Source organism: Garra rufa, chromosome 9 (genome assembly GCF_049309525.1).
Source record: "Garra rufa chromosome 9, GarRuf1.0, whole genome shotgun sequence".
NCBI lineage: Eukaryota > Metazoa > Chordata > Actinopteri > Cypriniformes > Cyprinidae > Garra > Garra rufa.
The window spans coordinates 37264475-37280555 of record NC_133369.1 but is presented as its reverse complement, the minus strand read 5'-3'; the positions used below and the strand labels follow the sequence as shown (position 1 = coordinate 37280555).

At 35.3% G+C, this 16081-nt stretch overlaps 1 protein-coding gene across 1 annotated transcript; it reads right to left on the bottom strand.

The window, feature by feature from the left end:
- Positions 1 to 106: 106 nt before the first annotated feature.
- On the bottom strand, positions 107 to 14361 carry ccdc106a (coiled-coil domain containing 106a). Its single transcript, XM_073846621.1, has 9 exons — positions 14235 to 14361; positions 13660 to 13737; positions 13445 to 13546; positions 10604 to 10789; positions 10076 to 10126; positions 8148 to 8378; positions 5674 to 5883; positions 5289 to 5592; positions 107 to 2107 (listed from the first exon to the last, which is right to left on the bottom strand). Exons 2-9 carry the CDS (start codon positions 13712 to 13714, stop codon positions 2083 to 2085), a joined length of 1164 nt encoding a protein of 387 aa, XP_073702722.1. The 5' UTR covers positions 13715 to 13737; positions 14235 to 14361; the 3' UTR covers positions 107 to 2082.
- Positions 14362 to 16081: the final 1720 nt, after the last annotated feature.

The window sequence follows — 16081 nt, the reverse complement described above, 5'->3', positions numbered from 1 at the left end:
AAAGAATAATGGGAAAGCTATTAGGTAGCAAGACCTTGGGAAAGAAGAATCAGACTTTATAAAACAATAAAGTGGCACAGGATTCAGTAGGAAATCAAATGCTTTAGTGTGATTTATAATACGAAGAATCAATGCATTCAAACATTTTATAAATGTTTCCCTCAGTATGACAAAAAAAAAAAAAAAAAAACGACCATAAACAGCTTCCTGGCTATATGGAAATATAATGGAAAACAGTGGAAAATGGTTTCGCGATCTACCAAACTTTACTTGAAATATCCACAAATAATTGGTTCCTGAGGTGAAACAGAAATCTACTTAAGCCCTGACCCGTAATCAATAGTAGCAAGAAAATTACATTAAAAAGTATAAGATAATGCAAATATGGTAACACTTCACAATTAGGTTCAATTTGTTAACATTAGGTAATGTATTAGGTATTGTGAACTAACAATGGAAATAAAATATTTTAAAATTTAGTCTCAATTTCTACATAAACTAATACATTTTTACAATTTTATAAACAATGTATTATAAATGGGAATAAATCAACAACGAACAATATTTTTGATTCATGACATCTAATGTATTAAAGGGTTAGTTCAACCAAAAATGTAAACTCTGTCATTAATTACACACCCTCACGTCCCTCTAAACCTGTAAGGCCTTCGTTCATCTTGAAACACAGATTAAAATATTTGTGATGAAATCTGAGCGCTTTCTGACAGCAATGCAACTACCACGTTGTAGTAAGTAGTGAGGACATTGTTAAAATAGTCCATGTGACATCAATTTTGTTTTATTTGTGCACAAAAAGTATTCTCGTAGCTTAATAAAATGTCTTTACTACCGTTCTAGGCCGTGGACACTGGAAATGGTTGTGTTGATGTCTATGCAGGGTCAAAAAGCTCTCGGATTTCATCAAAAATATCATAATTTGAGTTCCGAAGATGAATGAAGGTCTTACGGTTTTGGAACGACAGGAGGGTAACTAACTAATGACAGAATAGTCATCTTTGTGTGAAATATCCCTGTAATTCCCATTAACAAACTGAAACATTTTGTAGTGTTCCCACAAACATTATATGACGGTAAGGAAGCAGAAGATTGTGATGTAAGAGAAGCTTGCCGTTTTTTATTAGCCATGTGCTCGAAGGAGCCATGAATAGTCTAATCTCAAGTACGCTGCATACTAACAAACACCCAACATGCATCCAGACGTACACGTTAATTCGACTAACGCACACACTCATGAGAACTTCAGCACCAGGTAGAACAGGAACTCACTTCCTTACATAACGTCATCTGCACTATGCAGTACTAGACTAGACTAGTACTATCACCAATTGTTTTAACATGTATTATCACTGATTTACACTATAGAAACGTTGCACATGCTGAACAGTCAGTGTCATCTAATAGGAGACAGGCCATGATTAGTGGGAGACACATGCACAAACACTCCACAAATCAAATCCAATGAGGTTCTAATGAGAACGTACAGGTGCCGCTTGCGAAGAGTAGCACAGTGTTGAAATAGGAGGAGTGCATGGGTCTATGCGTGCACCACTTTTAAGAAAAAACTCATTTTTAAGAGTCTTTCAGTCTGTCGAGTAAGTGCTATGTGATACAGAGAACAATGATAGACGTTTGAGACAACTGAGGGGATCTAACGACCCAACGAAGAACTTCTGAGCAACACACATTGCTATAGAGCTACACATTACAAAGTTGCTGCACATTTCTGACCAATTTAACCTAATATGTACATTTTTGAGCTTTAACCGGAGCAACAATTAGAGGCTATTAAGAAGTCCGTTATGAAAGAATGGTGTAAAATCAGTTAGAGAACTAAGTTCTCAAAAATGGCAAACCTGAAAGCATAATTGTGCAACCCACCCGCAGCTTTGAGCGTCCAGCTCTATGAGTGAGTGAACAGAGGTAATAGTCGACTTGATTCAGAGTTCAGCAGATCTGAATGTGGAGGTTGAGAAGAGGGATGTGTGTTCTATGGTACATTAAAATACAGTGAAGGGGGTTCACTTTTCAGCAGGATAAGAATCACCCCAAAAATTCTTCCAATTATCGATTATCCGTTCCTTTTAACCTGGAGAGAAAAAAATTCCAACAGTCAGTTTTGTGTGTGTGCCCATGTGAAGTGTTTGTCAATACAAGATTTTGTGCTTTATGTAAGAATGTGCAGTTTTGAATCATTCATAAATTAGTTTTTATCCAAATTGCCACACTGAAACTAATGCAACAGATTATGTAAGAATGGTATTATGGATGATTCACACAGATGATCATTTATAGCCCACTGATAAAAATCGAAATTATTCAACCCCCTTGACCTGTAAGACAATTTGCATCAGTACACTATTAGAAAAAAGTTTATTAATACACATTCTGAGGATGTAAGGTGATGGATAATGAAAAAAAAAAAATCAAATTGGCTCTAAATGTTCATTATCAAAATTGTTCAACCCCCAAAAGATATATTTGCTGCAGAATCTTTTATTCTTTAAAACCACCAATAAACACTGCCTGGAAGCTTTAGAAGTTTCTATTACCTATCTACTGCAATTTTGGCCCATTCCTTGCCTGAAAGGAAAGTTTTCAGATCACTGATAATCTTTGGTTTTTACTTCGTCGCTGCGTTCTTCAAATGCAACCAAATATTTTTAATGAGAATTAAACCTGTTGACTGAACAAGCCATTCAAGAACATGATATGACTGATCCCTGAACCAAGCATAAGTAGATTTGGATGTTTACTTTAGGATGATTGTCCTGCAGTTAAGTCCATTGACATTAGGTTCAGTCTTTGCACCAAAGGAATCACAATTCTTGCCAAAATGGCCTGATGTTTAAAATAATCCACAATCACCTTCATACAGTCATGATTTCCACTTCCTGCAATGGTAAAACATGGTGAGATGGTGTTCTTCTACTCATAAGTTTTGCCTTTTTTGCCTTTATCCATAGATCCAAAAAGTTCTAGTTTGGTCACTTCATTCCATAAAAAATTCTTCCAGAACTCCACAGGTCTACCCAAATGGTCAAGAGTGGTATTCGACTAGATGTCTGAACATAAAGGCCATACTTGTCTAGTGTTCTTCTTATGCACCGCATTCAAATGTCTTTCCTCATTTTGTTAGGTCATTTTGCAAGTCTTCGGCTGTAAGTTGCAGGTTTTTCTCAATTGTTCTGATCAAACATTTTATGATATTGTGCTTTTTTGTTCAACACCCTCAAAGGTTTTCTGCTTTTTAACCCATCTCAAGGAACTTCTTCATCTTCATCAAAATCTTCATATAGACTTTGTTAATATAATAAAACTATTTCTTCTCTATAGCTTTCGTGAGAGCTCTAGCTCAAGCTGATTCAGTTTTTTTAATAGAGTTTCTAAAGGCTTAATTGTATTTAAGGACAATTTTGTTTCCCACCATACAAAGACGTGACTAAAAAACAGCAATGTTGAATAGGGGTTGAATAATTATGACATAGCTGTGTTACCAAACATCCTATAACTCAAAAACCATTACATTATATTTATTATATATTTTCTGGGATATTAAAAGTGAAGAAAAGCTTGTATTTGTAAAGTACTGCAGTCTCTGAGGGGGTTGAATAATTTCGATTGCAACAATACATAATCTTTACAATCACAAACTTTAGCAAATTTCAAAATTAATTTACATTTTTCATAGTGTAAATGTATAGTTTATTTATTATTAGAGAACCCGTTTATTAATAATAAATTGATTCAACTATATTTCCAATGTAATTCATAAGCACATATAAACAAACTGTACATATGAACAGTTCACAAAGCTAATTTTATGTCCTAGAAAACACTCTTGCCAACTTCCTTCAGTGGAAAGTAACTAAATCCTACTCGGAAAGTCTACGTCATACATAATTAGCATATTCTTGACACCATTGTGTTGTATTTCCTCTTTATACGAGTATGAAATAGTCAGGCAAGACTAAGACTAAAACCAGCTCTTCCCTCTCTGAAACTAGAATAGGTCGCTAGATTTGTCTCTAGCAGTGTTCATTTTGACAGCAAATTTTGATTAAGTTTTAGTCATAGTCTTTTGACTAAAATGTCATTTAGTTTAAGTCATATGAATTGTATTTGGTTTTAGTCTAGTTTTAGTCAACTAAATCTACAGTAGATTTAGTCAGCTAAAATCTAATGGGTTCAAATACAGTGTAATGCATTTATTAAACATTTCTCATTATACTCATTATATAGGTTTCATAGTAAGGCTTTATCATGATATACACAGATTTAACTGCTGTGACACACAACATGCCTTTATATTAAAATTAAATGAAACCACTTCTCATAAAGAAACAAGAACATGGTCTTCTTTTCAATGAAACGGTTATAAAGGCTAATTATGCATTCTTTATAACAACTTGTTTACAACATTCTTTATTCTTTCAAGCAGACATTTATACAAATAAAGAGCAAATCAAATAAAGATGAATCTAAATTTATTAGAGCAGTGAGTGATTTTTTTGGTGCTTTATTAACATCAATGCCAGACAATAGCAACTAAATTAGGCTGTTGCCCCTTTAAAACCGAACGCACGGATAGAATGTACTGATACAGGGGGGTGTTCCATAAACCGGGTTTACCAAATAAGTCAGGCTTATTTCAGTTAGTCTGACTTATTGTCACTTGATTTGGCTCAAAATAAGTCAGACTAACTGAAATAAGCCTGACTTATTTGGTAAACTTGGTTTATGGAACACCCCCCTGGTCTGATAGTCTCCCAATTGTTTACATTCACCTAAGATGTAACCGAGTGTTTACGTGAATACTCATCAAAACGGACAATTCAACATCAGTTTTTGTGCATTTCTTTGTTCATGAGACGCGAAAGAGACTTACTTGTGTGCTTTGTGAGTGACTCAGAAAAATGGACTGAATCGAGTTCTCTTTTGCATCATTCTCCACATGTCTGCTCTTCTCTTACTCCCAGATATTGACTTTTTTTTACGTTTTATGAGACATGCAGCAAATGTATGCCAGCTTATGTCCCACAGGCTAGATCATAGACTACGTTACAGTTCATATGTACGCATCTAATCTCCTTACCGCGCAGCAGATTCGTTCGGAATGAATCTCTTCCTAAATCATCCCTCCCTTACATTTTTGTCTCGAAAAATGTCAATAGATTTGTCATTCAAAACAAGTTTTAATTTTGTTATAGTCTTGTTTTTGTCAGTGATTACAGTGATTGCCAAGCATCTATGTATGTGTGTATTAATACCTGTATGAGATGGGCAGGAGGAGGTTGTTCTTCTTCAAAGCTTGCACTTTGCTGAGAGTCTGGGGGTCGAGGGCGATATAACAGCGTCGAGCATAGTCTAGAAGCTTTTCTTTAGATGGGTCAAACTCGCCCACCTCAGCCACCTTCTCTGGAGCCACCAGCAGAAGCTCAGCAATGGGTGTGGTAGAGGCCACCGTATTACGATCTACACCGTGGATCTGAAAGGCCTTGGACATGTTCTTTAACCTCTGATATGTTACCAGGATCTTTTTATAGCGGAACAGCACACCTGCTGCATCTTTCACTAGAACAGCAAAAAGGAGAGACAAACAAGCCATCAGAAAGAGAAAAAAATTAGCTTGCTTGTCTGAACTGTCACGCTTACCTCTCTGTCTTTCTCTTCCTCTGGCGATTCTGAAAACCCTCCTTCTTTTCAGGGCTGGATGACTGCCGGTGGGTCTTCCAGCTGTGCCGATATTCCGAAGTGCCATGTTATCTGTTATCACATCCTCTCCCGACATCATTTCCTCTTCCTCCAGATAGCTATCCTCAAGATAGTCATCTTCGTCTTCATCTCCCAGAAGAGTGAGGGATTCTGTGACATCATGAAAAAATAAAAGACATAGAGTAAATATTTAAAGGGGTCCTATGATGCTTTTTCACTTTTTGAATTGTAGTCAATGTGTGGTGCGTATGTTTGGGCATAAAAAACATCTACAAAGTTACAAATCTCAAAGTCCACTCCAAAGGGAGGAATTTTGTTTTTTTAAAAATCTCTTTTTAAGAACAACAACAAACGGCTCCTTTGGACTACAGCGTTTGTTTTCTGGATGCTATGATTTCACAACGCGGTCCATTTGAAAATCATTTAAATAAATCACGCCTATGGAAATTCCAATCCTTGGTGGGTGGGAAGGGACGAGGTGGGGGATTAGTCTAAATTTAGAGATGTGGCATGGACAGCTGCTTCTGGGATGCTTTAGTGAGCCACAGGACGGCTGGTATAAATGCAAGCATTGACTAAAGTGTCCGCAAACTGCTCCAGTTGCCATGTCGGAGTCGCGCCGTCGACGTGTGCGGTATAGAGGGTCGAAACACATGCTGAGCCGTGGCTGATGTAAACACAAGCATTGACTAGACCAGGGTTCCCCAAATCTTACCCTGGAGGTCCAATGCGCTGCAGAATTTAGCTCCAACCCTGATCACACTCACCTAGCTGTTATTCTCTAATGATCCTGAAGACCTTGATTAGCATGCTCATGTGTGTTTGATTAGGGTAAAAGCTAAACTCTGCAGGAAAATGCATCTCGAGGTCCAGATTTGATGATCCCTGAACTAGACTGACGATCATTGGTGGTCGATGTGGTAAGAGATTTATTTATCATACAGTGTATATTGCTTCACTAGCCTTATGCTGGAGCTGGTTTCAGGCATTTAAATAATAAAAAAAAGGAATAATGATAATATCATCATCATCGGCGATCTTGCAGGCTGATGATAGGACCAACACTACTGTAGCGTATTATTTACTCAACCCCTATGCATCCTAGGTGTATATGACTTCCTTCTTTCAGACGAATGCAATCGGAGTTACAGTGCCTTGCAAAAGTATTCATACCCCTTCATTTTTTTCACGTTTTGTTGTAGCATTATGTTAAACTGCTTTAAATTACTTTTTTTCCCACATCAATCTACATCTCATACACCATAATGACAAAGCACAAAACAGGTTTGTAACAACTTTGCAAATTTATTAGAAATAAAAAACTGAAAAGATCCCCTTGCATAAGTATTCATACTCTTTTCTGGGACACTCAAAATTTAGCTCAGGAGCATTCATATTGCTTCTAGATGTTACTACACTTCAAGTGGAGTTAAACTGTGGCAAATTCATTTGAATGAGTGTGATTTAGAAAGGCACACACTTCTCAGAAAAGGTCTAACAGCTGAAAAAGCATATCAGAGCAAAAACCAAGTCCTGAGGTCAAGATAACTGCCTGTAGAGCTCAGTGACAGACTTGCGTTAAGGCAACGATCTAGGGAAGAGTTCAGAAGAAAAAAAATCTGCTGCATTGAAGGTTCACAGAAGCATGTAGCCTCCATTATCCATAATGGAAGACGATTGGAACAATTAGGACTCTAGAAAATGTCTGACAGCCCCCATCCAAGCTGACAGAGCTCGAGAGGTGAAAAGGTGAGGCAAAGAAAGGCAGATAATTGCCAAATGCAGATGTGCAAAGCTTGTCACATCATACCCAAAAAGACTTGAGGCTGTAAAGGTGCTTCAACTATGTACTGAGTTAAGGGTATGAATACTTATGCAATGTACTTATTTCAGTGTTTTATTTTTAATAAATTTGTAAAATGTGCAAATCTGGTTTTTGCTTTGTCGTTATTATGGTGTATGGAGTGTAAATTGATGTGGTGAAAACCTAATTTAAAGCAGTTTAACATAATGCTGCAACAAAACAAAATGTGAAATAAATGAATAAATAAATACTTTTGCAAGTCACTGTATATTACAAATTATCCTGGCAGGACTGAAACTACATCTAAGCTGTTCGCCAATCGCAACGCAGTGGGACTGCTAACCAATCACAACACATTTTGTTTTTCGGAAGGTGGGCCTTCAACAAACCCGAAATTAATCGAACCATTTGTGCCAGGCTGGGGAGAAAGCTATTGTAAAAATGTAAATGATGTGAAAAAGAATGTGTTTTTCCAACCACCAAGCATGAGAGCATGCTCTAGTGTACCTCCAATACAAAATAAAGACATTGTAAAAGATCATAATAGGACCCCTTTAAAAACAAAAATGATGATGTAGCGCAAATACAATACAAAAAAATTCAGACCCACCTTGCAGTTCATTGAGGGACCTGTTGTTGCTACTGCAGCTGCTGCTGGTGCTGCCGCCACCGTGGCCCTGCAAAAGAGGCTGAGGATGGGGAGACCCATACATGGAATTTATCTGAGCACTGACTGGACCAGCGACAGAGCTCAGGGCCTTGGGATTGGCTGAAGTCTGTTGGGTTGGCCTCTGCTGGAATGACTGACGGTTGGCTGCACGCTGGCTCTCCACTTGTTGATCTAAATGTTAATGATTAAAGTGAATTCTGTGGCAAGTCTTAAAGGTTAGTTGCCTAATGTTTTTCCTTAAGACTATTGATAACTTTTTAAAATCTTTATATTGCAGCAAAGACTCTCACCACTGCAAAAAGTGATTATCATACTTAGTATTTTGTCTTGTTTCTAGTCGAAATATTAAAAAAAAATTTAAATCAAGATGCATTTACTACATAAGCAAAATGACATAAGGTGTTTAGTCCTGTTTCAGGAGGAAAAAAAATAAAGTGAATATAGCTTAAAACAAGTGGGGTGAGAGAAATACGCAATAAATAAATAAATAAAAGATTCATTTTTCTTAACCCACTGGTAGGTTTTTACTTGTTTTAAGCAAAATTCACTTAATTTAGCACCCCCCGCCTTCCAGGAAACGAGCCTAAATATCTTAAGTCAAATTAAAAAAAAAGTAAGATATTTTCAGTAGAAACAAGACAAAAAATGTGCCATGTTAGGACAACATAGCACAGACTTCAGGTCAGAAGTAAAAAGAAGCATCTTCAAATTATTTTGTATTAAGTATGATGTTTTAGTTAGGATTGTAGATTTAGTTTAGTTACAATGTTATTATAATTTTATTATAACATGTTTATTATTTAAAATAAAGCTTTAAAATAAATATTAGATGAAAATTTTAAATAAATGAAAATTAGATATGCTGTCTTGAGAATTACTTACTGGAAATAAGCTAATGTTAACTCAAACTAAAATATATATAAATAAAGAAAAAAGTTGAAAATATAAAAAAGCTCATTCAAAACATTACCAATTAATTATTCATATTACTATTTAATGTATTTTGAAGGAATCTCTCTCTGCTTATCAAGGCTGCATTTATTTGATCAAAAATACAGAAAAAAACAGTAATATTGTAAAATATTATTACAATTTAAAATGATGGTTTTGTATTTTATTACACTTTATAATTGTAACTTCAATATAAGTTATTATTTCTGTGATTCAAAGCTGAATTTTCATCATTATTCCAGTCTTCAGTGTCACATGATCCTTCAGAAATCACTCTAATATGCTGATTTGTTATCAATGTTGGAATGCGTTTTGCTGCTTAATATTTTTTTTGGAACCTGTGATACTTTTTTCAGGATTTGTACGGCATTTATTTGAAATAGAATTTTTTTTTTCAGCAATATAAATCTTTACGGTCTCTGTTTTATCAATTTAAAACATCTTGCTAAATAAAAGTATTAATTTCTATCGAAAAAAATATTACTGACCCCAAACTTTTAAACAGTAGTGTATATTATAAAAAAAATATTTTAAATAAATGCTGTTCTTTTTTTAAACATTTTATGCATATAAGAATCCTAAAAAAAAAAAAATCACAGGTTCTGAAAAAATATTAAGCTGCACAACGGTTTTCAACACTAATAATCAATCAGCATATTAGAATTTCTGAATGATTTCTGAAGGATCATGTGACACTGAAGACTGGAGTAATGACTGAAGAAAATTCAGCTTGCATCACAGAAATAAATTATATCTTAAAGTATATTAAAATTGCAATCATTTTTCACAATAATATAGTTTTGTAATGTTTTTTATTATCAAATAAATGCCTTGATTAGCATATTTAAAAAAAACCTGTGAATGGCAGCATACATCAAATGAGTCTAATGTAAAAAGCAAACGTAGTATCAATTTACCCCGATCGTTTTCTCGTCTCCTCCTCCAAGAAAAACTCCTGGAATCATTACCTGCAAAGACAACAAAAAAATCAGTTTTGGTCTTCCTGTCTGTCTTTGCAAAATCTGTATTAATACCCAACCTGAGTTCTGCATCATATGATTTACTTCAGCCATGATCATAAAAATGTACAAGAACATACATATTTTAAAAATAAAACTTGAAATAAAAATTGAGCATGGTGTAAGTAGCTGGATGATAGATTAGAATTAAGTTTTATTTTATAAATGTAGATATTCAACTCCCTGTCTTTCACTTTCATGGCATGTGTGCATGACTAATGAAACTAAGTAAATGAAACCGCGTTTACGGGAAAAGGCACAAACTAAGATGAAACATGACAGAGCTCTCCCAAACATTCCACTATTTCTCAAATGACCTTTGACCGCACCCACTAACTTTTTCTTGTGTCACTAAATATCCTCTATTAGCACAGTGTTTGCTCACTCTCTGTCTCTTCTCTCCCTCTGGTTTTGTCCTCGCCTCACCGTTGCTTTCCTGACTCTTGGTTGAGAAGATAAACCGATCGAGCTGGCAGCGCAGGAAGTCTCTCTCCTCCTCCAGGTCCTCGATGCGTTTCTGGAGCCATGAATTTTTCTCCAGTGAGATCTGCAGTTGTGTGCGCAAGTTAGTGATCAACATGTACGAGCTGCTCGGCGCTGGCGGATCACTACCTGCATTACAACACAAGCAAATATCAACACATGCTGACATAAACAGCACTTACAGGGATAGTTCAACCAAAAATGATAAAGTCTTGTCAATCGAAAACGAATTTAAAAGACATTTTAAATATTCTCTGATCCATCCACACACAGTGTATAAAACCAAAAGTACAAATCATAAAATACACAGGAAACAAGTCTTTGAAATCCAAGGGACACAACTGCTTTAAATACGGAATAATTCAAACTAGTTTACATATACAGTGCATTCAGAAAGTATTCAGATCCCCTTCATATTTTTTCAATTTTATGTTGCAGCCTGATACTACAATTGTTTAAATTATTTTTTTCTCTCATTAATCTACACTCCATACCTCATGACAACATGAGGTGAAACCTGAATTTTAGAAATTTCTGTAGATTAATTAAAAAGAAAAAACTTAAATATCCCATTTACATAAGTATTCAGACCCTTCAACTGAGTTGAAGCACCTTTGGCAGTAATTACAGCCTTAAAGGAGAAGTTCATTTTCAGAACAAAAATTTACAGATGTTCTCTCCCCCTTGTGATCCAAGATGTTCATGTCTTTCTTTCTTCAGTCGTAAAGAAATTATTTCTTTTGAGATCTATGTCTTCCTCAGATCTGTGCCTCGATATAATCCTGTCTCTGAGCTCTGCAGGCAGTTTTCGCTCTTATAAGCACTGTTAGCTGTGAGACCTTTTATAGAGAGGTGTGTGCCTTTCCAAATCATGTCCAATCAATTTAATTTACCACGGTTGGACTCCAATCAAGGTGTAGAAACATCTCAGCAATGACCAAGAGAAATAGCTAAATTTCAAGTGTTTTTGCAAAGGGTCTAAATATTTATGTAAATGTGATATCTGTTTTTTCCTTCTTGATAAATTTACAGACATTTCTAAAATTCTGTATTCACTTTGTCATTATGAGCTACGAAATGTAGATGAATAAAAAAAATATACATTTAAACAATTGTAGTATCAGGCTGTAACATAATATAATTGAAAAAAGTGAAGGGGTGTATACTTTCTGAATGCACTGTGTAAACATTGATTGACACACATATATCAAATATGGTAAACATGGAAGCTCAATTCTGTCATTAATTATTCACCCTAATGCTGTTCCAAACCTGTAAGACCTTCGTTCGGTCAGAAAGGTACCAAGAACATCAACATAATGGTCCATGTGACACAGTTTTTAAGCTACGAGAATACTTTTTGTGTGTAAAAAAAAAAAAAAAAAAAAAAAAGAATGTCTTTATTCAGCAATTCTTCTCCTTTTCATTAATGGGATAGTTCACCCAAAAATGAAAATTTGATGTTTATCTGCTTACCCCCAGGACATCCAAGATGTAGGTGACTTTGTTTCTTCAGTAGAACACAAACAAAGAACAAAAAAAGTAAAAAATTACATAAATACTGTTCAGTTTCTCGTAAAAAACGATCGCTTCATGTCTTAGGGCATCAATGTATCGTCACGAGCCACAGGGTGTAATTTGGATTTGTCTGTGCATGTTTTTTTTAACTTTCAAAGGTTTGGTGCCCATCCACTGCCATTAAATTAGTAACAAACTGCAACGGTTTGAGTTAAAAATCTTTGTTTGTGTTCTACTGAAGAAACAAAGTCACCTACATCTTGGATGCCCTGGGGTTAAGCGGATAAACATAAAATTGTCATTTTTGGGTGAACTATTCCTTTAACCTAATGCCATATTAGAGAGTACCACAAAACATGCCCGTGCTTTCCTCTGAATGTAAACACTCATACGTGTGGTGCTTTTGACATAGAACATGCATGTGCCACACTTTTACATGCACATGTGTCGTGGTACTCTCCAATATGGTGCTAGGGTGACGAAAATGAGACAAATTTTTGAATAAAGTTATTTTAGTTTTTTATTTGCACACAAAACCCTTGCTGTCTATGCAGGGTCAGAAAGCTCTCAGATTTCCTCAAAAGTATTAATTTGTGTTCCAAAGCTAAAGAAAGCTCTTATGGGTTTGGAACGACATGACGGTGAGTGATTAATGACAGATTGTTTATTTTCGGGTGTACTAGCTCTTTAAGAATTAATAAAATATTAATATTATCTAAATTTGTGTTCCTACAATGAACGTCTTGAGAGCTAGTCTTTATGCCATGGATAATAGCAATCCACTTTATTTTTCCAGTAAGTGTGGGCCATTTGTAAATTTTATGGCTCTGGCTTCCAGTTTCATTCGCGTTAAGTTTGATATTGCAAAATGGTGTGTCTCACCATGTTATTTTAATGTATTATCTCAATTCTAAACAAACTGGTTTGTAGTGCAAACAGTTTTACCATTTACTGCACGTTGTTCTTTTTCTCTTTATTTCCGTATAGTGGCTAATAGACTAGAAGTCTCGCCCATAGGCTTACTTCCGCGTTGAAAAATAAGGTGGATAATTAAATATTATATGTTTTTAATAATTGTTCAAAATCAAACTCCTATTGAGCTTGAGCAAGACTCAATTGAGTCTGTTGGTGTGGATGCTAATATTGTAATTATTGAAGAATCGTTTTTGTGTGAACGGGCCTTTATGAGTTTAAAACGACATGAACTTGAGAAAATGACAGAATTTAAATTTTTGGTTGAACATACAAACAATAAACTTAACTGACCATCAAAGTTTTGGTCATTCTGGTTGTAAAAGCCTCCCTGCTGATCAAAATTGTTGTCTTCAAAAGGAATGGAGATTTCGTAGGCATCCTCATTCTTGGGAGCTGAAGAAAGATGATTAAAGACACGTAGGATGCAGATTATTGTTCTAGGAAATTCACAGGTGTCACGTCATCACTCCCAAGAACATAACTGTGATTAGAGCGCGTGCACTCACTCTGTAGCTCTCGGGAACTCGCGTGCTTCCTTGTGACTGAATCCGCATCATTCATATTTCCGCTTGTTCAGATTTGTTCTGGGTTGAGACACAGAGAGCGGCTGTCAGTCACCCAAAATACTCACAACATCTGATTTATTTCTCTGTCGAATGCAGATGCGCATGCGGCGACACATCACAAAAGGTAACAGTTACATAAAAATAAATGGTATCAAACCGGCTGTCAGATATGACTAGCATTCACGTCTTCTCTCATACACAACATACAGTAGTAATACAGTCAAACTGACTGTCACGATCTTACAATCACCCCAACACCAGCTATCCACAACCAAAACATTTATAACAACCACATTATGTTATGGCATGAGCTGTACTCTTCTTGAAAACAAAAACACTAATCAGACTATTCATGGTTAGTGTCGTGGTGGAGGGATAATACACCATTTGTTTAATTGCACTGAGATGACTAGCACACTGGCTAATCTTTAAACCCGTTCCAGACAGAATGTACCCACATAAACGAAGTATTTCTGTCACGTGATGACACAAAACACGTACAAACCGTTGCTTACTTGTGTACGTGCTTCCCTGTCACGTATTTGAAGCGTGTCTCAATGCACTTTCATCTGTTTGTGTGAATGCTGAAAAATCAGCCTGCTAACAATAACAATTAAATCACCCTCAGCAGCAACGCTAAAAACAACGTGAAGGAAGGCACTATTATGGCACCTTCAATTCTGCACGTTCAAAATAAAAGCCTTGAGGAATTCTGAAGTCACAAAATGCACAGTAGTAATAAAACTATTGTATATAAAATGTCAAAAAAGGTCAAATTTGTTGTCATCATTTACTCAGTTTCAACTCATTCCAAAACTGTATGACTTTCCTTTTTCTGTGGAAAAATGTTCTAATAATGTTTTTTGCCCCTTTAAAAAACTCAACCCTGTTACATTATGACATGAAGTACTAAAATAATATTTTAATTCATAAACATTTTGTTCATGCCTTATCACACTCAGTCTTTTTATTTCTTCTCATGTCATTGTCATGTTACAAATTTTTTAGCACCTTTCACAATATAAATTGTTTCAAAGCAGCTTTACAGAAATCCATACTGTTATTGTTTATAGTACCTTCATAATATGCTTTATACTCCACATTTAGCACATTATACTTTTATTTTTAGTCTCTATATGGCAAAAACCCAATATTAATGTCAGTTAATAATCTTATGAACAGTAAAATAAAGGATAAAGTGTGGTTAAGGTCTATCCAAAAATGAATAAAAAGGTTAAACATGAAAATGCAGGCACATGTGATGTGTCCATCATTATCAGTGAAGATCTCATAGAGGGAAGACAATTTAATTATGAATTTTGACGTTTTCATGAAAAATATGAGCCCAATGATCCACGATGTCTCGAAACACATGAGTACTTACCGATAATTTAGAATTTCAACCAACAAACCATGGGTAATCATTTTGTCACCAAGCATTTTGTCTAGTCCCTGAGGCAAAATGTGCCAAGTGTTTCCTTTTTGACAATAATGTAAGTATTTATTTGCGTTCCTTTCTTGTGAAAAATACTAAAATATGCGAGATCTTTTATAAAAACGGACTAATTAGCTACTGAATTCAACCCTGTGACATTAATCATATAATAGACTACACCCATATCATAATTTACCAGAAATCACATCATTGTGGTTTCGTTAAGAGAGGTGCAGAAGATGGTAAATGCAGTTTCATACTTTTTATTCATTTTTTTTTTTTGGCATATTATAGTCAGGTAGAGTACTGTTCAGCTTAACAACTCAACCCCATAAAATTAAGATAGAAAAGTACTATTTAAAAATACACTACACAATGAGCAGTTGACATTTTGATCAATAAACCGCCACCCCATCACACTCAACCCTGTCACATGTTTAGTTCTCATTGTTTCGGGGTTGTAAACTTGTGACAGGGTTGAGTTATTCACTTTATTTTTTAGAGTTATTTACTTTATTTATCAATAATTTTAATTAAGCAAAGCTATAAAATAGTGATGATTTTGTACAGATATTGCCTACTTACCAAAATAATGACAGCTTGTTTTTGTTATAAATAGGGTTAACATTCACAAGCATCCTACATCAGAAATGGCGTCAGAAACATATCCAAATGTTGACCCAGGAAGAAGGCCACAATATTACATTTACACTACATTTAGTCATTTAGCACATGCTTTTATCCAAAGCAACTTACAAATGAGGGCAAAAGAAGCAATCAAAACCAACAAAAGAGCAACAATATGTAGGTGATATGAGATGAGTAATGATATGAGAGAGAAACAAAACTGAAAATTAAAATGGAAAGCTATATGTTTCCCTTCAAACATATTCTTATGTTATAAGAATCAACCCCATAGCACCATTC

Bases quoted from the DNA above. Each gene is read 5' to 3' on its own strand.
- ccdc106a (XM_073846621.1), bottom strand. From the start codon at position 13,714: ATGAATGATGCGGATTCAGTCACAAGGAAGCACGCGAGTTCCCGAGAG. The intron at 10,790-13,444 runs GTCAGTTAAGTT...GTTGTAATGCAG, and splicing joins GAATGACCAAAACTTTGATG to GTAGTGATCCGCCAGCGCCG. The intron at 2,108-5,288 runs GTATTAATACAC...TTTTCTCTCCAG, and splicing joins CTCCTGCCCATCTCATACAG to GTTAAAAGGAACGGATAATC.